The sequence below is a fragment of the Trichechus manatus genome, unplaced genomic scaffold (assembly GCF_000243295.1).
Source record: "Trichechus manatus latirostris isolate Lorelei unplaced genomic scaffold, TriManLat1.0 scaffold00006, whole genome shotgun sequence".
NCBI lineage: Eukaryota > Metazoa > Chordata > Mammalia > Sirenia > Trichechidae > Trichechus > Trichechus manatus.
In genome coordinates, this window is record NW_004443942.1 from 1,747,407 (window position 1) to 1,771,413 (window position 24,007).

Below are 24,007 nucleotides of genomic sequence, written 5' to 3' on the forward strand. Positions count from 1 at the left end.
ATGAAAAGAGCACCTTTTGCTTTGTTTTGTCCTCTTTAGGAGTAATTATCATTACAGCCAAGTCTGATTTGGACCAGGAGATGAAAAGAGCACCTTTTGCTTTGTTTTGTCCTCTTTCGGAATAATTATCATTACAGCTAAGTCTGATTTGGACCAGGAGAGTGGTATATTTGGACATGGCTTTCTAGCCAGAATAAGAAATGCTATTTAGCATAAAGGTGGCATTGGTGGTTCAGTGGTAGATTCTCGCCTTCCATGCGGGAGACCCAGGTTCAATTCCTGGCCAATGCACCTCATGTACAGCCACCACTTTTCTGTCAGTGGACACTTGCATGTTGCTATGATGCTACACAGGTTTAGTGGAACTTCCAGACTAAAATGGACTAGGAAGAAAGGCCTGGCAAAGTACTTCTGAAAATCAGACAGTGAAAACCCTATGGATCACAACGGTCCAATCCAAAACCAATCATCCACAACCTAGCATGGGGATGGTGCAGCACCGGGCAGCATTTCGTTCTGTTGTGCGTGGGGTTGCCATGAGTTGGGGGACCGACTTGATGACAGCTAACAACAACAGTTAGGATAAAGCATTTTCAGAGGTATTGTATTTCATTGGCTGGGCAGCTCTGGGAAAATGGGGCACTACCTGCCTTGTCAGGCAGTATGTCATTTCTTTCTGGTCATAAGGTGATGATGTCAGCAGATGGCTGTTATGCTGAATTTGAGCAGGAGCTCAGTCTCAGTGACTTTCTTGGTCATTACCAGTGATGATTTGAGAAACACTGTCAGGTAATGAGCCACCTGACTGGGGTAGATAGGACTGGATTAGAATTCTGAGGTTTCTTACCTGGGTAACTTTGGGAATTTGCTTCTTGTACTTTAAGATTATTTGTTAAATGGGAATAATAAGACATATAACAACATGCAGACTTGAATAGAGGCAGCTCACAACCTTTATGTGTGGCTACCGAAACATCTACTAGCCATTCATTCTTCCTTTTTTTTTTTCCTGTGAGAGTGTTTTCTTTCTTTTTGTTTTGTATTGTGCTTTAGATGAAGGTTTACAGAGTAAATAAGTTTCTCATTAAACAATTAATATACATATTGTTTTGTGACATTGGTTATCAACCTCACGACATGCCAAGACTCCCTTTCTTGATCTTGGGTTCCCCATTGCCAGTTTTCCTGTCACCTCCTGCCTTCTCGTTCTTGCTCCTGGGCTGGTGTACCCATTTAGTCTTGTTTTGTTTTATAGGCCTGACTAATCTTTTGATGAAGGGTGAACCTCAGGAGTGACTTCAGTACTGAGTTAAAAGGGTGTCTGGGGGCTCGCTCTTTCTTTTTTTAAAGAGCACTGGCATTTATTGTGTGTTTTGTGTGCACATCTTTTCGAAGCTCTTCACACACAGTCTCATTTCACCTTTGCCACGACCCCCTGAGAATCTACAATTCCACCCCAGTTACAGAAAAGGTAGCTCTGGCCCAGAGAGATGGGAGACTTGACCAATATCCCACAATTCTCAGTGTCAGTGCCCAAATTTGAATCCAGGAGTCTCGTGAAAATTTTACAGTATTTCCCTCCTCCATTAGATACACATCTCAGTAATTAAGAGAGACCAAAACTTTAAAAACAAAATGTAACAAAAGACACAAGTGTACACTAACCATTTCTTGCCCTCGAGAGTGGGAACGGGCCATGCGCAGTCTTGCCGCTGAGATAATAACATAGTAAAGTGCCTGGCTTGGTGCCTCAAGTCCTGAATTCTTCCACTAAACAGGGCCTCTTTTAATAGTTCACTTCAGAATGTCTCCTATTTCAAAGATACGCTCTATTCCCTTCACCTGTACATATATTCAGTTTGTATTTACAGGATAAAACCAAAAAACTAGACCTGTTGCTGTGGAGTCGACTCTAACCCATGGCCACCCTGTAGGACAGAGCAGAACCATCCCCGAGGGTTTCCAAGGCTGTACTGGTGGTGCAGTGGCTAAGCGCTGTGAGAAGAACTGAAGGCCAATGGTTCGAACCCACCAGTCTCTCCATGTGAGAAAGACGTGGCAGTCCGCCTCCACAAAAATTATAGCCCTGGAAACCCTACGGCGCAGTTCCACTCTGTCCCATAGGGCCATCATGAGTCAGAATTGACTACATGACAATGGGTTTTTTTTTTTTCTTTTTGTTTATTGTTGTAGTTTAAATGAAGTTTACATTTCAAGTTAGTCTGGATTTTTTTTAAAAAAGAATATTTTATTGTGTTTTAGGTGAAAGCCTGCATAGAAATTAGGTTTCCATTTAACAGTTTTTATACAAATGGTCCTGTGCCATTGGTTATAATTTTTACAGTGCGTCAGCATTCTCATTATTTCCATTCTGTTCTGTTTCCATTGATCTAGCTTCCCTTCCCCTCCTTGCCTTCTCATCTTTGCTTTTGGGTAAATGTTGACCATTTGGTCTCATATAGTTAATTGTTTAAGGGAGCATATTACTCATGGGTGATATTGTTTATCTTATAAGCCAATCTATTATTTGGCTGAAACGTGACCTGCAGAAATAGTGTCAAATCAAAGTTCAAAGGTTATCTTAGGGCAATAGTCTCAGGAGTTTCTCTAGTCTCTAACGGTCCAGTAGGTCTGGCCTTTTTTAGGAATTTGAGTTTTGTTCTACATTTTTCTCCCATTTTATCTGGGACTAGCCACTTATTTCTTACCAAACACTGATGTTGAAGAAAATTAATCTATAAAGTATTATATGAATTTGAAGGTTTTAATTCAGTATCTACTGAATACCTTTGTTAGACACTCTGGGAAAGAAAAAATAACATTGTCCCTTACCTTGAAGAGTATGTGGTTTAGTAAAGAATACATAATACATGAAATGACTATAACAAGGCAACATATGCGTAAGTTCTAGAGAGTATGTAAAATGAATGCTTTAGACCTGTGCTGTCCAATATGGTAGCCATTAGCCACATGTGGCTATTGAGCACTGGAAGGTGGCTAGTCCAGACTGAGATGCTCTTTAAATATAAAATATACACTGGATTTCAGAGACTTAGTATGAAAGAAAGAGGCACAAAAAAAGGAGACTTCATAGCTTTGTTGTTGAGGGAGTGGTGGTACCAAACCCAAAGTCAAGATGGAAAACCTGTATTTGGGGAGAAAGGTGATGAGTCCTCCTCTGGATCTCAGGGAACTTTAGAGTTAGTGATATAAACCAGAACTCAGTTGAGAGGTCAGGATGAGAGCAAGCTCTGAATATCATTAGAATGGAGGTCACTTGAAGTTGTCAGAATAAAAGAATATTAAGAGGAAAAGAATTCAGGGCTGAGAATTGGGCGTTGGGAAATGCCAGGGTTGGAAGAATGGAGAAATGAGGAGGTGAGAGAGAGGTCACCCCATAAAGACATCTTTGTAGAGGAAGGAGAAGAACTTGAAAAATAGTGTGTTATGGGACCAAAAAAGTCCAAGAGGAGGGATAATCTGAAGTGCCAAGTGCCAGAGACTTGGAAGAATGACTTGTCGGGAAGGTATCAGTTCCAGCTTGGGTTCTCCAGGAAGCAGACACGTGGACAGAGTTAGGAGTGGAAAAGGTTTATTGGGGAGAAACATCTGTGAAAAGAAAAGGAGAGGAAGCAGGATTTGGCAAAGGAGCTGTCAAACCATCATACAGAATTGACATAACTGGGAGCTCTGGAGCAAACATTGCCTGACAGAGGACTCCTGCACTGGGCAGAAATGGTACCACTGCCTTGCTTAGCCATTGTCTGGGGACTGGCCTGAGAAGAGAATGACTGTGGCTACTGCCTTGCTCAGTCATTGATTGAGGTGGACCTTGAAAGTACTAACAGTTAGAGACTGTTCTTTACCCACAATTCCTTGTAGCTGGGCAGCAATTTCTTTTCTTCAGGAGGAATCTGAGGGGTGCATCTCTGTGTCTGCCTCAGAATCCTCCTAAAAAGCAATTTCAGGAGATTGATAGGTATAGAAGCCATATTGTAGGGACCATAAGGGGGCCAGGATGGTTTGAAGACAGAGCAGCAGAGGTAAACCTCAGGTTTGTGATCTTTATCATCACCTTTCTGCAGTCACACCAAGCACTCCTTGAGTATGCACTGTGGCTCCAGAGCTTCTCTTAGAGAAAAATGTACTAAATTAAGTTACCTTAACTTCTCTCTCTTTTACTATAGATTTCTCTTCTCACTTCTTGAATTCTTGCTGAGCCCTTTCCTCAGAAATCTATACTTGAATTTTGAGGAACTGGATTGCTTTATTAGATCTCAGGCCAGATGAGCTATGCCTGACTAGTTCTGGTGGTGTTAATAACTAATGGAGGCATTGTTTTTGACTCTGAAAGTGATCTGAATTAGAGATTCCAATTAAGCCAACATTCTTTCCAGGAACATGGTAGCATAGGGAATAAATTGAAAGGCCTAGATCTAGATAAAGGTGATGGAGAAGCAGCAAAATAAACTGAACTAAACTAAGAAAATATATAAATAAAATGAAAATTCTAGAGAACTCTTAAATGGACATCATTTAGTAAACATTTATTGAACAGCTATTATTATTAGGTTTTGTTATTGCACAGATGGATAAAATACAGGTCCTTTCCTTAAAGAACTTACAGAGCAGCAGGAGAGAGACACACAGCTTACTGGAGATAATTCTTGCAAATGATTTGTCTTCTTAAAGACGTTTGTTTGTGTTATATTCCAGCGAGAGGCTGGCATCTAAGGAGGCTGTCCCAGATTGGAGGACTTTGTTGCTCATGGCGTGACTTCTGCAAAAGGCGTGGCAAAGCATAGTTCTTTGCGGATGAATCGAATGAGTTAATTTCATCAACTTTATAGTCCTACAAGGATCTGCTCACATTTGGTAATTTTATTAATGCTCCCTAGTGGGAACCCCCAACTCTATTTTACTTTGTTTTTATTTTTCAGAAACATAAAAGCTTCATTTTTTCCTATTATAAAGATAATACATAGACTATTCACACAGTATGTTAAACTATAAAGGCAAAAGTAAAAATACCTGAAATTCTAGCCCCAAAGGCAGATGCAATTAACTTTTCAGTGAATATCTTTTCTCACACCTCTCTACACACGCACACACACAAACGTGCACATTTTCATAAACATTGTAGTAGGGTCATCTTTCAATATCAGTGCATGTGGAGTACGGACACCATCCTTTTATTTTTTTTAAGTGGACTCTTTATTTTCATTTTACCTAATTTTATTTTATTTTTTTAATTTTTTTTTTTATTGTACTTCAGGTGAAGGCTCAGAACAAATAGTTTCTCGTGAAACAGAAGTACACATGTTGTTTTATGACATTGGTTAACAACCGCACATGGATACCATCCTTTTTAATGACTGCGAACTATTTCACTGTGTTGCTTCATTGTGCTTTATTTAACCACTTTCCCATTCATGGATATTTGAGGTGTTTTCAACTTTTCAATTTTATTAACTCTTCAGTGAATATTATTGAACATACATCTTTGTATACCTGATTTAGGTATACAAATTCCTGGAAGTGTAATTGGTGGGTCAAAGAGTATGCGTATTTAAAAGTTTGACACTTCTGGCCAGGTTGCCCTCACAAAAGGTTGTGTCAGTTTATATTAGTGATTGTTTCTCTATATCAGTGGCTCTCAATCTGAGTGATGATTTGCCTTCGAGGGGACAGTTGGCAAGGTCAGGAGCCCTGGTGGCACAGTGGTTAAGAGCTATGGCTGCTAACCAAAAGGTCGGCAGTTCAAATCCACCAGCCACTGCTTGGAAATCCTATGGGACAGTTCTACTCTGTCTTATAGGGTTGCTGTGAATCGGAATTAACTCGACGGCAACGGGTTTTTTAACAGGAGACATTTTTAGTTGTTACAAATGAGGAGACACTACTGGCATCTAGTATGTAGAGGCCAGTGCTGCTGCTAAACAGCCTACAAAGCATAGGACCCCCTTCGCCTCTAACCACCACAACAAAGAATGGGTAAGTTCTAGAAAACCAATTCTAGAAAACCTGCTCTGTACCCTTTCCAGTGTTGGGGATTGGCAATCTTTACTCTCCCATATCTGCTCAAACACCAGGTATTGTTATTCAGGCAAAAAGTAATATGCCTTTTAATTTGCATTCTTTTGGTTACTAGTGAGGTTGGGCATCTTTTCCTATATTTTTTTAGTCACTAGTTTTGTTGTGTCAATTTTCTATTCTTGTTGTCTGTTTTTCTACTAGGTGTTCATCTTTTTCTTATTAATTTCTAAGAGCAGTTTGAATGTTGAAGCCATTAACCTTTTTTTGCTTGTTTGCAGTGTTTCTTTTTAAAGGGAAATTAACATTTTTTTTATGTGGTCATGTTTACCAATATTTTCTGTTTGGTTTCTGAAGAGGGCTAAATTGATGAATTACCCAAAACAACTTATTAAAGGTGGTTAAGTGAGAACCACTGAAATCCAGTGGCATAAATTATAGTTCAGTGACCTATATTCTATGGACAACATCACAACAGGTGAATTTTGAGCTAGATATCCTGCCTTAGTATGTCCATAGGCATTATGCGCCTACTAAGTCATCCCTCAGCCCTACACTAGTCACTGTGAAGGATACAGAAGAAATATTTGGCTGTTTCCTCCCTTATAAAGCTGCATTAGGTAATCTGAGATATCACTAACATGCAAAACAGAAAACAAGTACACTCTGAATAGGAGTTCAGTGGACAGGGAGGCCAGGGACGACTTCCTTGAGTTTATGAAAAATGACCCCGTCTTGCAGGATGTGACTAAGCAGAAGAAAATGTTTCCAGCACAAGGCATTATTGTGGGACAGGTAATTGGGAGACTTGGGTTCTAGTCCTTGTTTTGTTACTGATCAGTGTATGACTTAGGCCAAGTCCCAGGCCCCAGTCATTTTATCTGTGAAATAGAGAGATAGGACTAGGATATTCTCTAAGATTGTGTCAGTATTAAAATATTATGATACTGCTGTTAAAAGAGAAATTTTAGAAAGTCTTCTGAATTCCAGGCAGCATGCTAGGTGTTGTGGGGATTCAAGGATGGATAAGACATGGGCCTTTTTCTTTCAGAAATTTACAGTCTTGTGGGAGAGAAAAATCACTTGTGATAGTGTAAAAGAAGAGGTACAGAGTGCTCAGGAAATGCAGAGACCATCCTGAGTTAGGGCTAGTGAAGACTTCAGAAAGACATGGCATTTTTGTGAGGTAGAAATGGAGATGGGGTGACTTGAGCTAAGCCCTGGAGGAGGAAGGAGGGTGGTGCAGGGCTTGTTTGGGGGTACAGTGATTAAGCTTGTTTGGCTGCACTTGTACGGTTTGTACAAAGGGATAGGAAAAAATAAGGCTAGAAAAGCAAGCGAGGCTGGCTTGTGGAATGCCTTAAATGCCGACCTAAGATACTTGACTTTTACTTGTGTAGGCTTTCGGGGATTTTTAGGCAAGGGGGTAACATGATGTAAGCAGCATTTTAAGATAAATATGCCTTAATCGTAGACAAAAGTGCCTATGATGGTGATTGATTGCACTCAGGGCCTAATAGAGAGGGCAGTGTCAATGATGACTTTGAGATTTTTGAGGCTGAATAGAACAAGAATAATTTAAGAGAAAGCAAGTGAGACTTGAGCAGTGACCAGCAGGATGAAAAGATACTGTCAGGAAGAGGAAAATGACTCCAAGTGGTAAGGGCAGGACCTCTAGCAAGACAATACTCTTAAGGCAGGGCATAGCAGTGGTAGGAAATAGGTCATTCTGGTTCATTGTTAGGAAGAATTTTCTGGTAATTTGCCATTAACTTGAAAACTATATACCAGACTTAAGAATTTTCATGCGTTAAAAAAATGATTGCTCATTATGAGTTATAATTCTATAATTGTGTAGGTTCAGATAAGTCTGTTGGGATAAAGATCTCCACCCCACCCCCTTTTTTTTCAGTGTTGAATGTTGCCTGTTACGCACATCCTGTAAAGGGAAACTGTGTGTGATGGGGGCGGGGCACTTTTCAGAGAACCTTTTAGAATCTCTACATCTTTGAGAGAGAAGGGAGTGAACATTATGCGCTTGTGTGTTAAAACACAGTTTAGTCGTTTATCATCCTTGATTTTGTTTTCATGATAGCTGGAGAAAAATGCTTAAAAAGGGTAAATGGTAAACCACTGAACAGGAACAGACCATACGAGCAAGGGCTCGTGCAGTTAGTCATCTCTCATCAGCCGAGGTTCTGCAGAGGCAGTAGCAGACAGCTATGAAAGAACTGGAGTGATGGGTTTCTGGCATGGATATGGATCTTTGATTGTGACAACAATAGTTTATTCTTCAAATCAGGAATGAGAACAAAGTTGCTTAGCAATCATGTGGGCACTAACAGAATGGCCTTTGGGGGAGCAGGCATTCGAAGTGGAATAAATTCAAGTTTTCCAAGAAACTTGCAAACACCCTGATTGGAGTGATTCAGGGGCAGTCCTTTTGCAAATCAAGAACTGATACTCCTCTTTCCTGCTGAGGGCTTTTGTCCTGGATCTGCTTTTCAGCTCCTCCTCCAGAGAGGAGGCTAGTGCCCCTTGGAATAGTTCCCTCATAGGCGGGTGATGGGAGGTGGGAGCTCCCAAAGAGAATGGTCCCAGATGTCTAGGTGAAGTTCTTTGCCACTGGATCTAGCTTGGCTGTGCTAACCAGAGCCAGCCATCTTGTTGGGTCCTGGGGAATGGAGAGGGTGGGGCTGCAGTAGCACCAGTCCACTACTGTACCTTAGAAACAACATGCTTGTCCACAGAGTTATCTTTGTATAGGCAGGGCTGTTTGCTTTTCCAGAAAGAGAAGGAAGGAACCACAGTGTGGAAAGGGCTTCAGAGTGAGAGGCTTGGATTCTAGTCCAAGTCTAACTGCCTGTAAAGCTCTATGATTTTGGGCACATCTCCTTATGCTTCTCTAACTTAGTCTTCATCTGTAGAATAGCAATATCTACTCTCCCTAGGGAGAGACTCAGACAAATTAATGGATGATGTGAGTGTCCTCTAAAAAGCGTAAATTGCTATATAAGCATATGGAGCTATATAAGCATATGTTTACTAGTTTATATTCTGTCCATCAAAATTTTGATTTCTTTATACATTTTATTTTCTGTTAAAAAAAACTTTAGATACTGTTAGGCTTTTGAAAAAAATTACTGATAATAAAAATTTTAAAGACATAGAACACAACTTCTTTTTCTTCTTTTAGTGACAAAGGTTTTTCATTTATTAGTTGTTTAGTTTTTTGTTATTTTGTTCGAAGGCTTCCCTTCCCTGGGCATTGTTGTTATTGGGTGCCACTGAGCTGATTTTCGACTCATAGTGACCCAATGTGACAGAGTAGAACTTCCCCATAGGGTTTTCTAAGCTGTAATCTTTACAGGAGCAGGTCGCCAGGTCTTTCTCCAGTGGAGCCGCTGGGTGGGTTTGAACCGCCAACTTTTGGGTTAGCAGCCGAGCACTTAACAGTTGCCCACCAGTGATCCTTTTCTAGAGCTTACTAACGATGAAAAAAGCTACAGCAAAGCTGAATTTCTCATTTAAATTATAGTTCTCTTTGCTGAATTTATGAAATGAATTGGGTTTCATGTTAACCCTCAGTTAAGGGGTTTTTTTGGTTTTGTTTTTTGTTTTAATTTTAGAAACAAGTCTACCTTTTTATTTTACAGTGAGGATACCGAAGTCAAGTGAGTAAGTAGCAGAACCAGGACTGGACTCAGATCTCTTCATCCAGAGTCCTTGTCACTGTAATGTGCTGCGTCCCTCACAATTTACTTAACTAAGTAAGGTGGTGAAGAAAATTATCATTGAATTCAGCTATCCTTGTATTTAACAAAAGTGTCATCTAATTGTCCAAGGCTGAAGTCTAGAGTTGAAATCTAAATCTTCTTCAGTGGGATCACTGAATCAGAGTAAACACCTACGTGTACAAAGATGACTTTAAAGAACTGAAAATGCAATGCTCCTTATTACTAGGGAGTGTTGGAGCAGGGATTACAAAACCTGAGTTCTGGTCTAAGTTCTGCTCAGTGACCTTAGTCTAGAAAGGCAGATTTAATCTCTTTGAGCTAGTATGCTCCATCTGTAAAATGAGAGGGATGACAATATGGTGGCCAAGGCCCCTGCCAGGACTTTAATTAGAGGAATCTGTGAAACCCAAAGGCAGAAGGTGGGAGAGACAGGTCTTTTTTGTTCTCTGAGGACTTTACACTAATAACTGTTTTTCTCATGTTACTCCTCTGTCTAAAAATCATTCCATTCGCCTCTATTCCTATTCAGAAATCTATCCTTGTTTTAAGGCATAGGTCATATTGCACTTCTTCTATGAAGCCACTAGGACCCTGAGTGGCGTAGTTTGCGCTCGACGACTAACCTCAAGGTCGGTGGTTCAAACCCATCCAGTGGTGCTGTGGGAGAAAAGCCTGACAGTTTTCTTCCATAAAGATCACACTCAAGAAAACCCTATGGAGCAGTTCTACTCCGTAATACATGGGGTAGCCAAGAGTTGGAATCGACTCGATGGCAACAGGTTTGGATTTTGGTTTATGAAGTCACTGTGACCAAAAAACAAACCAACCAACCAACCCGTTGCCGTTGAGTTGATTCCGACTCATAGTGACCCTCTAGGACAGAACAGAACTGCCCCATAAGGTTTCCGAGGTTGTAAATCTTTACAGAAGCAGACTGCCACATCTTTGTCCTGTGGAGTGGCTGGTGGGTTTGAACCCTGACTTTTTGGTTAGCAGCCCAGTGCCTAACCACTATGCAACCAGGGCTCCTCATGAAGTCACTGTAGCACATACTGTTTCTCCTTTTCTCCTTTTTGCCCTTACATTTCACTCTTCTGTGAAGCATGGCACATTGCTGTGGAACATGTCTTCCTTTTACACCTCATCTCTAGGGAGTAGGTTAATGTGAAAGAAGGACCGACTTTGAAGATGAATAGATCTAGCTGTGTGGTCTGAGGCTCGCCTCTTTTTTATCTTTTTAACATTTAATTTTTTAAATAGGTAGTACATTTTTGAATAGGTAATTTAAAAAATAATAAAAAGGGGAAGTACAGTAAAGAGTCTTCTGCTTTTGTCTCCTATCAAATTAGTCTTCCCCCACTATTAATAGTTTCTTATATATCTGTCCACAGTTTATTTTTTCCTCTTTTTTTTTTTTTTTTAACATAAAGGATGGCATACTATACATACTTTAAGGTACCTTATTTTTTTCACTTACTTTATCTTGGAAAACTTTTCATATCAGCGCATAGTCAGCTTCCTCATTGTTCTTAACATTTTATGGATGTACCATAGTTTAGCCAGTGGTTGGGAATTTTTACTTGGGGAAGTACCAAATGATTTTTAAATTTGAATGACATTTTGAGCCATGTCTGAGAAATACATCTTTTATTTCTCTAAAATTTATATGTCCATAGTACTTTACAGTTTATAAGCACTTTCACATACATTCTTGAATTTGATACTCACAAAACCTCTTTGGAGTAGGTAGGTTTTGCTACGTAAATAGAGGAAGGAAATATCTGTTTAGGATTTTACTGAAGTGTGGTACAAGATTCTTCACTAAAAGCTCCACCGTGCTCTTTTCATGTGCTCTACTGGTAAATAAAGGGTTTGCTTGAGAAACACAGCCTGCTTTGTAGGAGCTGATAAAAGTCTTCATTACTGCATTTATAACCATTTGTGAATTTACTTCCTTTACTTACTTCCTTAAAACCAGTAGAGCATGTAGAAAAGGATCTCCACATAAATGAAGCTTTGAGAAATAAATGTAGAAAGAAGATGTGTAAATGTTCTTTTTATAGATTACAATTTTTAAGTCTTAAAATAATCCTAACTGAAATCTGTTTATGCAGAAAAAAAAGACTTGCTTAATGGAATTAAAAGTGTCCTTTGGGATGAATGTGGCTCCATAAGTGATTAAATGGGGTTACGGCTGAGAAAAATAGGGAATATTTTAACCTGGGATTTGATATCTAAGATTCTCTGTTAAACAAAAGTACAGCCTTAGCTCTGTTAAATTATAGCACAGCCTGTAATTTGACCTGTTCAGAACGCACAAATGAAATGGAAGGGACTTAAAAGGATTTATTTTTTAACTTTCATTTAATGTGAATCAAGATTATTAGCACCAAGATAGCCCAAACTGTTCAACTACCTGAATATTAAAGTGTGCACTTAGGTTATTGCAAGAACAGCAGCCTTTTGCATACATGCTATGGAATGCAAATTTTCTTCAAAATATTTTTAACCATTTTGGTGACTCCTGAGATGTTTTTGCTATTAATGTTTCTTCTATTCTAAATCAGGTCCTTTATTTCTTTCTCTTTTTAATACTTTGACTCTTTATACTTATGCTGAAAACTTAGCATAGAGTCCTAGAATTTTAGAGTTGATTTGGACTCTTAGAGATGACCTAATTAACATTTGGCATATATATACACTAATTTGGCCCTTTCTATTGAACAAATGAGAAAACTGAAGCCCAGAGAGGTTATGACTTGCCCAGGTCAGCCACCTTTTCCAGAATGCTGGGCTCCAGCTGCCCAGTACCAGCAGGCTCTTTCTCTTACAGCTCTAATTAGCTGACCCTGCTCCACTTGGGGAGAAGTTTAATTTTGAACACATTCTCTTGCTTGTTTCCCTTTTTTTTTCCTAATGTGGGCCAGTTAATAAAGGACAACAAGTAGCATTATGTTCACAGATCTTGCATGGAGCCTGGCTCATAGTAGGCTTATATTAGAGGCTTGTTTGAAGTGAACTAAAACTGGGGAGGGGATGAGAGCGAATTGGAGCTGGCAGCTGAGCAGTGCTCACCTTCCGTTTGCTAGTTTATTCTCCGTCTTTCTCAGGGCAAGGAGCGGCGGGTTGTGTTCAGACAGTGAGGGTGTCATGTGTTGGTTAGTGGGTGCCTTTAAACGACTCTCTTTCCCCCGTAGGTCCTTTCACATAACTTGTGCACAGTGCTGAAGGTTCCACATGACCCTGTTGCCCTTGAAGAGCACTTCAGGGATGATGATGAGGGGCCTGTCTCCAATCAGGGCTACATGCCGTATTTAAACAAGTTCATTTTGGAAAAGGTATGATTCTAATCTGTTCTTGCTTACAGTGTTACTTGATTTGTCCAGCATTTCTCAAGGGGCCACAAAGCCCCTTGTTCGCAAGTTGATGAAGGAATTCAGGTGTGAGGCATGCAAAGATCAATCAGAAAGGAAAGAAAGAATGAGAGAGACTGATGATGCTTCTTATTCCTTCTTCTCCACTTTCCTTAAAAAGTTGGTTTCATGTTTTTCCACCTTGGTTCATTCTTGAAAATTAAGAACTGTGTTTTGTATTATTCTGTATCTATCCTCTCTCAGGATTTTTTTTTTTTTTTAATTCTGATTTCATATGTGCAGCAACTGTGGTCAAAGGATAGGTGTGATGGGGTAAAATATGAATATTAATTATTTTTAAGATATTATATAGCATACTTTTTTATCCTAGACTTTTCGGGGTATCTCTTGGCTGCTTTCTTCTGGGGTATGTTCTGGGTAAGGATGCTGCAAAAACCCGTCATGTATTTGGAAGCCAAATATAACGTAGTGACGTTCCCAGCCATGTTCAGTTTCTCAGCACATAAAATGGTGACATTTAATGCACGGAAAGAAGAAAATAAACTGATGAGTAACCACGGTTAACAGTTCGATAAATATCTTTTCAGACCTTTTTTAATGTACACGCAAATGTACACATGTGCCCTCACACACAACCCCGACTACCCCTACAGAATACATAGTGTTTTGTTCTATGCAAATAGGATCTTACTATACATACAATTATGCAACTTACTGTTTTTTTTTTTTTTTACTGAACAATATATTCATTTAATCCTTTCATGTCATGTGCATTTAGTTTAGATATGGAAGAAATCATGTATTCACATCCAAAGTTTGGGAGAGCTTTTGCCTATTTATAACAGCAAGCATGAAATTTTTAGAAGTATTTCAAAAATGCCTCTCAAAATGTGACAGTACTAATACTATTAAATTAAAAGTAAAATACATTTGAAAAACTGTATTTTAGTCACCGAAATACCATAACTATTTGCATATTTTCGTCTGGCTTCAGATTTTTATTACTATTTATATGTATAATTTTTTTTATAGCTTAGAGTCTTTTTTTTTTTAATGACAATGTATAGTAATTAACATTTATAATAATCATTTAAGGTAGTAGTTTGGAAAAGGCCAAAATGTGATTTTAAAATTCACAGGAGGATACAGTATATTTTTTAGAAATTTTGCAGCCAAGATCATCAAACTTACAGTGTGTTATTGTTTAAATGGATAAACCTGAATGTCCTAGGGAATTAACTTCTCTGGCACTAGCCTTGTGACAATGGCTCTAAGTCATCACTTCTCAGAGTGTGTGCAAAGACCACGAGCATCAGCCTTTAAAAATGTAGGATCTTTGGCCCTAGCCCATACCTACTGAATCAAAATCTGCGTTTAGAAGATCCTCAGGTGATTCATTTGCACAGCAAAGTTTGAGAAGCACTCGTCTAGGTTACTTGTTTAAAGATAATTGGCTAGATGACCAGTTTACCTAAAAGTCCTCACTTATTACTTACTTACTGACTTTTTATTTTGGTAGATGCATATTTACACTCACATCCACCCAGTAATTTCACAATTTTTATTAATGTTCAAGGTTTATATTTGTATGATAAGTATACATTTATTTTAAATGGAATTAATTGTTGCCTGTTTTTATTTCATTTTGTTGCATTATTTGAGCTTGTATCTTTTACTCCATATCAGCCTCACAATCCAATTTTCTCATTTTCTGTGTGTGTGTATAGTGTTTCCCTTACCGAGATGATAGCATTGCCTTAATCATGCTTTAATTATCAAAAGAGAGAGAAACCACATGCTTCTCTCATGATAACAAAATGTAAGATTTAATCAAACTCATAAAAGACCACATACTGTATGATTCTATTTATATGAAATGTCCAAAGTAGGTAAATTCATAGAGATACAAAGTAGATTAGTGGTTGCCAAGGGCTGGAGGGAGACGGGAATGGTGAGTGACTGCTAATGGATATGGGGTTTCTTACTAAGATGATGAAAATGTTCTGAATTAGATAGTGATGATGATTGCACAATCTGAAAACCACTGAAATGTACACTTTAAAATGGTGAATTTTATGGTATGTGAGTTGCATCTCAATAAAAAAGATTTAATAAAACTGTAACTGATATGAGTTCTCAAAACTTTAAAAAAAATTTTTAATATAATTTTATTTTATTGTTGTTGAGAATATACACAGCAAAACATACACCAATTCAACAGTTTCTGTATGTACCATTTAGTGACATTGATTACATTCTTTGAGTTGTGTAACCATTCTCAGCCTCATTTTCTGAGTTGTTTTTCCCCCATTAACGTAAATTCACTGCTTGCTAAGGTTTATATCTAATCTTGAGTTGCTGTTGTCACTTTCATCCCATATAGATAGTTCTTAAAAGAGCATAATGCTCAAGACAGACATTTTTCACTAGTTAAGCTAAACTGCTTTTTGGTTTTAAGATTTCAGGAGATATTTTTCCTATAAGGTTTAAAGGAGATCTCAGGGCAGTAGTTTCAGGGGTTTATCCAATCTTCGTGGCTCCAGGAAGTCTGGATTCCAGAAGAATTTGAAATTCTGTTCTGCATTTTCCCCCTTTTCATCAAGACTCTTCTATGGAATCTTTGATCAGAATGTTCAGGAATGGTAGCTGGGCATCATCCAGTTCTTCTGGTCTCATGGCAAAGGAGGCAGTTGTTCATGGATGCAATTAGCCACACATTCCATATCCCCCTTCTATTCTTGGCTCTCCTTCTTCCTATGTTGTTCCAAGCTAATAGAAGCCAACTGTTGTACCTTGGGTGGCCACTTGCAAGTTTTTAAGACCCCAGGCACTATGCATCGAACTAGGAGGCAGAACAGAAGCACTAAACACGTTATTAGGCCAGTTAACTGGGATGTCCCGTGAAACTATGACCCTAAACCTTCAAACCAAGGAACCAAATCCTATGAGGTGTTTGGTTGTACATAGGCAACCTCAGCAGCTACTCTTTTGACTGTTGTGAATAGTGCTGCAAAGATCTCTAAACTTTACAGTACGATATTATACTATTTTCTGGAGCCTTTTTCTTTGCTGCTATTCTGGTCATTGATCAGGTAGCTCATTTGTGTTCTGTAGTTGTATTATAAGTTGCACATACCTTATATTCAGTAAATATTTTCACAACCTGATCTGTGCACGTGACTGTGTTTAATCTTAAAATTATTAGAGATATATGTTATACACTCAGGGTTCATTGGAAGTTAGTTACTTTGGTAAATAATAAAAGTTGACTTTTTTTGTCCTCTCTTGCATTTTCAAAAGAAAGAATCTTTCTTTGGCCCCAGGTGGTAAAGTAAGAGCTGTAAGAAGAGAGTTTGGAGTGAGGTAGAGGAATAACAGTGTCTTTTATTAAGATTCCCCCTGCCCCGACTTTCTCCTTGTTGGTATTCTTCACACCAGGGACATAGCTGCTGCTGCCCAGAATAACCTGGGATGATGTCCCTATCTCTTTAAAGGTCTTTTTTAGTTTGGAAGCTGATGAATGAATTTAAGTTAAAGTATTAGTTTAGAAACACACTCATAAAATAAATGTGGGTATACTGTCATGACCATATTTTCTAAACACAAAATTTGGGTGTTGTCTGACAGTGGGTTTTTAAAATTACCTCTGGGAGTGAGATACAATCAGGGTAATGGAGTTTAGATGCTGAAATATTAGAATTCATGGACCATCTTGTAGATTTACTAGGACAGCAGGGTTGAATGGTTGACATTAGTACTGTCCTAGAAAATTGAGGGTATTTATACAAAGAAATCCATTTTTATATTTTTATTTAAATGTTATAAGCAGAATTATGTCTTATTATTAAAATATTATAGAACATACTAGGAAATTCTCAGAAATCTGGAAATTGCGTCCTTTTTCAGTGTTAGAATTTGTGTGGGCTGGGCCAGTGGATAGAGAAATATGGTTTTATATCTTGAAGTGCTGTATCCTAATAGTGCATTTTCTTTTCCTTGGTGTGAGGCTCTTTTACCATTTTGAATTTCAAGTTTTAAAACGTTGTTTCAGTATTTAGCTATTTTAGAGTTTTGTAACGAGGAGAAAATATAACAGTATTTAAGAAATGCAAAATTAGTGACTAAATTTGGAGAAAAACTTATTCATGGAGGGGTGAGGATGTGATGAAACAGTGAGCCCTTGTTTATTATTGCTTAGCCACCTGGAGTGGAATTTTGCCAACCCTGCAATCCAAGTAAAGCAGTCAAGGTTTCCGTGGTGTGGGTTTAAATTGAGCAAAGATTAGTGCCTTATTTTGAAACTTGGTTGAAAAAAAATGCTAATAGTTACTAAAGAACGTTAACGTAAAACCTAGAGGTTGTCAGTTATGCAAAGAAAATATGAAATGACGATTAAACATTTGCAAGGTGTACTTTCATATATACATACTACCTCATTTGATCCTGATGTTAATCCTGTGAGCTAGGCAGAGCTGGAATTATTGTCCCTATTTAATTTAGGAGGAACCAAAACCTAAGGTCACTTGCTGTTGTTGCTGTTGTGTGCCATCAAGTTGGTTCCTACTCATAGCGACCTTACAGGACAGAGTAGAACCGTCCCATTGGTTTCCTAGGCTGTAATCTTTACAGGAGCAGATCACCAGATCTTTTCTCCCATGGAGCTACTGGGTAGGTTTGAACTGCTGAAGGTAGATTTTGAACCTAAGCCATTTGACTTCTAGACCAGTGTCCTATTAACTATACTATTGAGGCATTAATTGCTCCCTTTTAATTACGTTTATCTTTCTGTTATTTGGATACGTGGGGGAGATGTTGATCAACGGCAGGGGTGGGATGACTTAAAATCCATACTGATAATCTCAAACTATCTCTTGGGTTCTTTCTTTTAAGTGTTTTAAGAAGGATCTCTTCTTTATTAGTGTCTGGTATTCCTTAGTGTTCTTTTTGGTCAGCTTTTCCCCAGGTTGTTTTAGAGATTTTCTGCCTTTAACTGGGAGAATTATTCTGGGGTTTAGATCAAGAGATAAATTATATTGAAACTCGCTTTCTAAAAAGTAATTTTTCCATTTGGTTTCTGTATTTGCTTCTTTATAGATAATCATTCCTGTTGTTCTTTTCATTGATAGAATTTATTTTTAGCTTTCCTGGGACTTCAAATGATTAACATGTCTGTTGTTTTTGTATCAAATATTTTGCCTGCCCTGAGTGTTGGCTTTTTTAAAAAATTTATTAAATTTCTTCTTTAGTTAAAAAAAAAAAAAGGAATTCTGTAAGAATCCAGGAGGAATCCTTTGTAGACTTTTTTCCTTTTTTTGGCAAAGAGACTCTATATTTGGGTTCTCTGACAGTAAATAATTGAAGGAGTAGTATGTTGTTACCTTTTGACTATTCAGTCCCAATAAACCGCATCAAAAACTAGTTCTCCCTCAGCATGTTTATGAGGCAGTCTTAATTCTCCTGTAAAATTTAATGGCCGATTAGGCTTTTAATCCCAACCATTGTCAATTCTTCTCTTTGATTCTACATGTTATAGCTTGGTCCAAGCTATATGATGAAAGTCAACAACCTGTTGCCAACATGCCAAGTCCTAATTGGGGAATCTGCTGCTTTCCAACAGAATCCTTTTTCTTTTTGGAAACATACACACTCAAAAAAGAAAAAAAACACACAGAGAAACGTTTCGGTTCAATATGTTGTCCCTTCTCTAGAGGCTAGCAGCCTCTGCGTGCTATTTTTTTAGTATGACATTTATGCTTTTTTCCTTGGTGTGCTTTCTTCCCAGATGTTTGCTGTTTATGTGACAGTTGTAGTTCTTGCATAAAATTTGGTTTCCAGTGTCTTCTTCTGTTAGTGGAATAAACATACCTTTAGCACTCAGAATGTCTGCAGATGTGTGTCTGATGACCATCATTTAATAGAAGTGGTGCCTCTCTTAAATACCCGAATCCATGCTTTTGCATGGTTCTTTCTTATTGCCCTTTAGCTTATGCTATTTTTTCTTTCATTGTTGTTTGAAAGTTATTTTAATTTGACACAATGGCGAAGTTGGACTCTACATTTTCATCATGTTTGTGAAGCTATACAGGGATATAAACCTCTGAGTAATAAAGAGGCTTCATGCTGAGAATTATGGATAACTTCATGCTGCTGAACACTTTGGGCATCAAAATAAATGTAAAAGTGATGTAGATTAAAGAAATACATATTTTTAGTAACAGCTTTGTTGAGATATAATTCACATATCGTACAATTTGCCTGTTTAAATTGTACGATTCAGTAGTTTTTAGTATATTCACAGAATTGTGCAACCATCACCACAATCAATTTTAGAACATTTTTACCACCCCCTGCAAAAAACAAAACAAAACCAAAACCAAAAATTATACCCATTAGCAGTCACTCCCCCTCCCCTTAGTCCTGGGCAACCAGTAATCTACTTTCTGTCTTTCTGGATTTGCCTTTTCTGGATATTTCATATAAATGGAATCACACAATATATGGCTTTTTTTGACTTACTTTTTTCACTTTAATGTGTTCAAGGTTCATCCATGTTGTAGCATGTAACAGTACTTTATTCTTTCATATGACTGAATAATATTCCATTGTATGGCTATACCACATTTTGTTTATCCATTTATCTGTTGATGGACTCTGGGATGTTGTCCACTTTTGGGCTGTTATGAATAATGCTGTGTGGACCTATGTTTTCAATTTTCTTGGGTATCTAGGAGCGGAATTGCTGGGTCATATGGTAATTCTATGTTTTTTTTTAAGGAACTGCCAAACTGTTTTCCAAAGCATTTGCACTGTTTACATTTTTACCTGTAGTGTATGAGGGTTCCAATTTTTCCATATCCTTGCCAACACTTGTTATTATCTGTCTTTTTTATTATAGCCATCCCAGTGGGTGTGCAGTGATATCTTACTGTGTTTCAATTTGCATTTCTCTGATGGCTAGTGAAAACTATTATTTTTAAAGTGGTTTTTTGATTATAAAAGTAATAAAGCTCACTGTTGGAAATTAAGAAAATGAAAGAACTTAAACTGAATAATGTATATATCATCCATAACCTTGCCGTCTAGAGGCAGCTACTGTTAATATTTTGGTTTGTTTCCTTTGGTATTTTTTTTTTTTAAATACATCTTTATGTATTTTAACTTGGGATCATATTGATCACATTTAACATAGTATTCTTTCCCATGTCATCAAATTTTTTTCAAAAACATAAATATAAAGATAAAAATGGTAATATTTATTAAGAGTCTACTGTGTACCAGACACTATGCCAAGTGCTTTAAACAAGTGATGTAATTAAGTCCTTATACGAACTCTTTGAGTTAAGAACCATCCTGACCACCATTTTACAGAGGAAGAGGCTGAGCCTTGGTAAATGGCTTGCCTAAGGTCACTCAGCTACTAAGTGGTGTTCAATGACTGTATAATAGTTTTGTACCATGACTTCTACTCTTATAAATAATAGTGACCATCCAGGTAAATCTTTATCTGACTCTGATTCTCTTCTTAGGATACATTCTTTGAAGTAGAATTATTGGACAAAGAATATGCATTTAAAAAAAAAAAACCTAGATACTTCTAAAACTTCCTGAAAAACAAATTCTGCAGCCAATTTCTAAAGCATCAAACTGCTAATTTCCATCTCCTTTTTGAGAACTGTCTCTATGCCATAAGAATAGTCTTCAACTGGTTTGGATGAAATTTCTAGTTTAGAGAACATGTGAGTTTAGTTCTGCAAATATTTTTAGTGCTTTGATTGAGTCAGAATTGAGGTCTATAAATAGCATTACTATCTTAGTCTTCATATTCGTGGATTTGAGTGAAAAGCAAATACATGTTAAAATGGAAACAACCTTAAACATTTCCTTCCAGGAGATTCTCTTTCATTTGGACACCTTGAAACCACTGGCAGCTTTCTTAAAGATGTGAGATTATTGATTTAATATGTGTGGCACAAATTGGGATTTTGTAGCACAGTTTGTAATCTTAAATGATATGGGGTATGAGATCATAGATTTCTAGACCTTTAAGAGTTAGATGAAATCTAAACATAGTCTTAATTTAAAGATTGCTTTTAATTTAGCACACATTAAATATTGAACACATACCCTTCAATGATTTGCCATTGTTTTTAGGAAAAGTCCAACATCCTTACTGTGGTATTCAGGGCCATATTCATTCTGGCTCCTGCTGACCTCTCCAACCTCCTCTTCCTTCCCCCCGCTTCTTGTTCTCTTCAGTGCAACCACGTTGCCCTTCTCTCTTTTCTGCAAATTACCAGGTCCCTTCCTGCTTCAGAGCCTTTAGACATGGTCCTTCATCTGCTGTAAGGCCTCCTTCACCCAAAAATGCAGACAATTCTTGTTCATTCTGTAAGTCTCAGCTTGATTGTCGCTTCCTCAGGTAGGTTTCTCCAGGCACCACCCCTCTCCCAGTAGGTTAGTTCTCTTATAATGTGTTCTCACAGCATCTTGTGCCTTTCCTTCATACCACTTATCACAGTTTTTATCAAGTGGTTGTGTTGTTCTGTATTTGTTTATATCTGATCTCCCCTCTAGGCCATAAGTTCTGTGATAATGAGGACCAGGCCTCTACTGTCTATCTCTTAACACAGCAACTAGTAAATTCTCACAGCTACTTGAATGAATGAATGAATAAATGAACAAACAAATGAACACTACATACTAGGCAATGGGATGCAAAGATGGGTAAAATATCGCCTTTGATTTCAAAGAGTTCATGGTTTTGGTGAGCCATAGGAAATATAGGACTGGGACTTAGTAAAGAGTTTGGGGTTAGAAATGTATGTGTGGGTGTAGAAGAGCCTACTCCTTTTCTTTTCTCCGTTTTCTTGGCTCTTGTACTTTTGCTCTGGCTTAAATGGTTTTATGAAACTATTAATTTTTTTTATTAAGATATAATTCACATAACATAAAACTTAACCATTTTGAAGTGTACAATTCAGTGGTTTTAGTATATTTACTATGTTGTGTAACCATCATCAGTATCTAATTTCATCACCCCCAAAAAAGAAACTCCATACCTATTAGTGGTCAATCTCAATTTCCCCTTTCCCCCATCCTCTGGCAACCAGTAATCTACTTTCTGTCTTTGTGGATTTACCTATTCTGGACATTTCATATAAGTGGAATCGTATAATATGTTGCCTTTTGTGTCTGGCTTCTTTTACTTAGCATACTGTGTTCAAGGTTCATCTATGTTATAGCATGTGACAGTACTTCATTCCTTTTTCTGGCTACATAATATTCCATTGTATGACTATACCACATTTTGTTTATCCATTCATCAGTTGATGGACATTTGGGTTGTTTCCACTTTTTAGCTATTATGAATAATACTGCTATGAACATTCATGTGCAAGTTTTTATATGAACATGTATTTTCAATTCTCTTAGGAGTGTATCTAGAAGTAGAATTGCTGGGTCAAATGGTAATTCTCTGTTTAACATTTTGAGGAACTACCAGACTGTTTTCCCTAACAGCCGTGCCATTTTACAAACCCACCAGCAGCGTATTAAGGTTTCAGTTTCTCCACTTCCTCGCCAACACTACCAGAATTAAGCATGAGCTGTACTCAGTCTCCATCCCCACAGTCTGAATTAGATTCCAAAGAACCCTGTACTCCCTATTATTGTAGTGTTTGTATATAACCTTAAGACTTCTTTCTCATTGCAACAGATTTCTAGAGACTAGAAACTCCTTGAAGTAAGAACCATGTCTTATTTGACGTGGGACCTCCAATAACAAGTATACTGATTAACCAATAGTATACATGTAGTAAATATTTGCATATCTTCAGTTATACCATAAAAGACAGGATCTAGAATAAGGGTCTTAAGCCATAGTTCAGCTCAAAGGCTTTTTTTTTTTTTTTTTTTAAATTTGGTGCTTTAGGTGAAAGTTTGTAGAGCAAATTAGTTTCTCATTAAACAGTAAAAACATTGTTTTGTAACGTTGATTGCCATCCCTGTGATGCGCCAGGGCTCTCCCTTTCTCTACCCTGGGTTCCCTGTTTCCTTTTGTCCAGTTTTCCTGTCCCTTCCTGCCTTCTTGTCTTTGCTTTTGGGCTGGTGTGCTCATTAGTCTCGTACACATGATTGAACTTTGAAGCACGTTACTCACATGTGTTACTGTTGGCGCTATAGACCTGTCCAATCTTTGGCTGAAAGGTGAACCTCGGGAGTGATTTCAGTACTGAGTTTTAAGGATGTCCAGGGACCATACTCTCGGGGTGTCTCCAGTCTCTGTTAGACCAGCAGCCTGGTCTTTTTGTTTGTGTGTGTGTATGTGTGAATTTGAATTTTGTTCTACATTTTTCTCCCGCTCTATCCAGGACCCTCTATTGTGATCCCTGCCAGAGCAGTCAGTGGTGGTAACCGGGCACCATCTAGTTATTCTGGGCTCAGTCTGGTGGAAGTTGTGGTAGTTGTGGTCCATTAGCCCTTGGGATTAATCTTCCCCCTCTATCTTTGGCTTTCTTCATTCTCCTTTGCTCCAGCCGAGATGGGACCAGTAGATGTATCTTAGATGGCTGCTCGCAGGCTTTTAAGACCCCAGCTGCTACTCACCACAGTCAGATGTAGAACATATTCTTTATAGACTATATTATGCCAGTTGAGCTAGATGTCCCCTGAGACCATAGTCCCCAGCCCTCAGCCCAGTAGTTCAGTCCCTCAGGGTGTTTGGATGTGTCTATGAAGCTTCTATGACTTTGCCCTGGTCAAGCTGTGTTGACTTCCCCAGTGCTGAGTACTGTTTTATCTTTCACAAAAATTGCCTCTTACCTACTATCTAGTTAGTGTTTTTCCCTCTTCACCCCTCCCTTC

At 38.1% G+C, this 24,007-nt stretch overlaps 1 protein-coding gene and 1 non-coding gene across 4 annotated transcripts in view; both read left to right on the forward strand.

Annotated features, from left to right (window-relative positions):
- SWAP70 (switching B cell complex subunit SWAP70) overlaps nucleotides 1-24,007 on the forward strand; it is an 85,152-nt gene that overhangs the window by 9,439 nt on the left and 51,706 nt on the right. For 2 of the 3 annotated variants that reach the window (XR_002825035.1, XM_004369640.2), the window contains exon 2: nucleotides 12,968-13,108. Coding sequence is in view for 2 of the 3 variants with exons in the window: in XM_004369640.2 (XP_004369697.1) it covers nucleotides 12,968-13,108 (141 nt within the window). In the remaining variant the exon portion in view is untranslated. Of the gene's footprint in view, nucleotides 1-4,018; nucleotides 4,876-12,967; nucleotides 13,109-24,007 lie in introns of those variants that run through there. The other variant, XM_023737175.1, reaches the window with a different exon arrangement.
- TRNAG-UCC (transfer RNA glycine (anticodon UCC)) lies at nucleotides 222-291 on the forward strand. The gene has a single exon. It is a non-coding gene; the product is annotated as a tRNA-Gly (tRNA).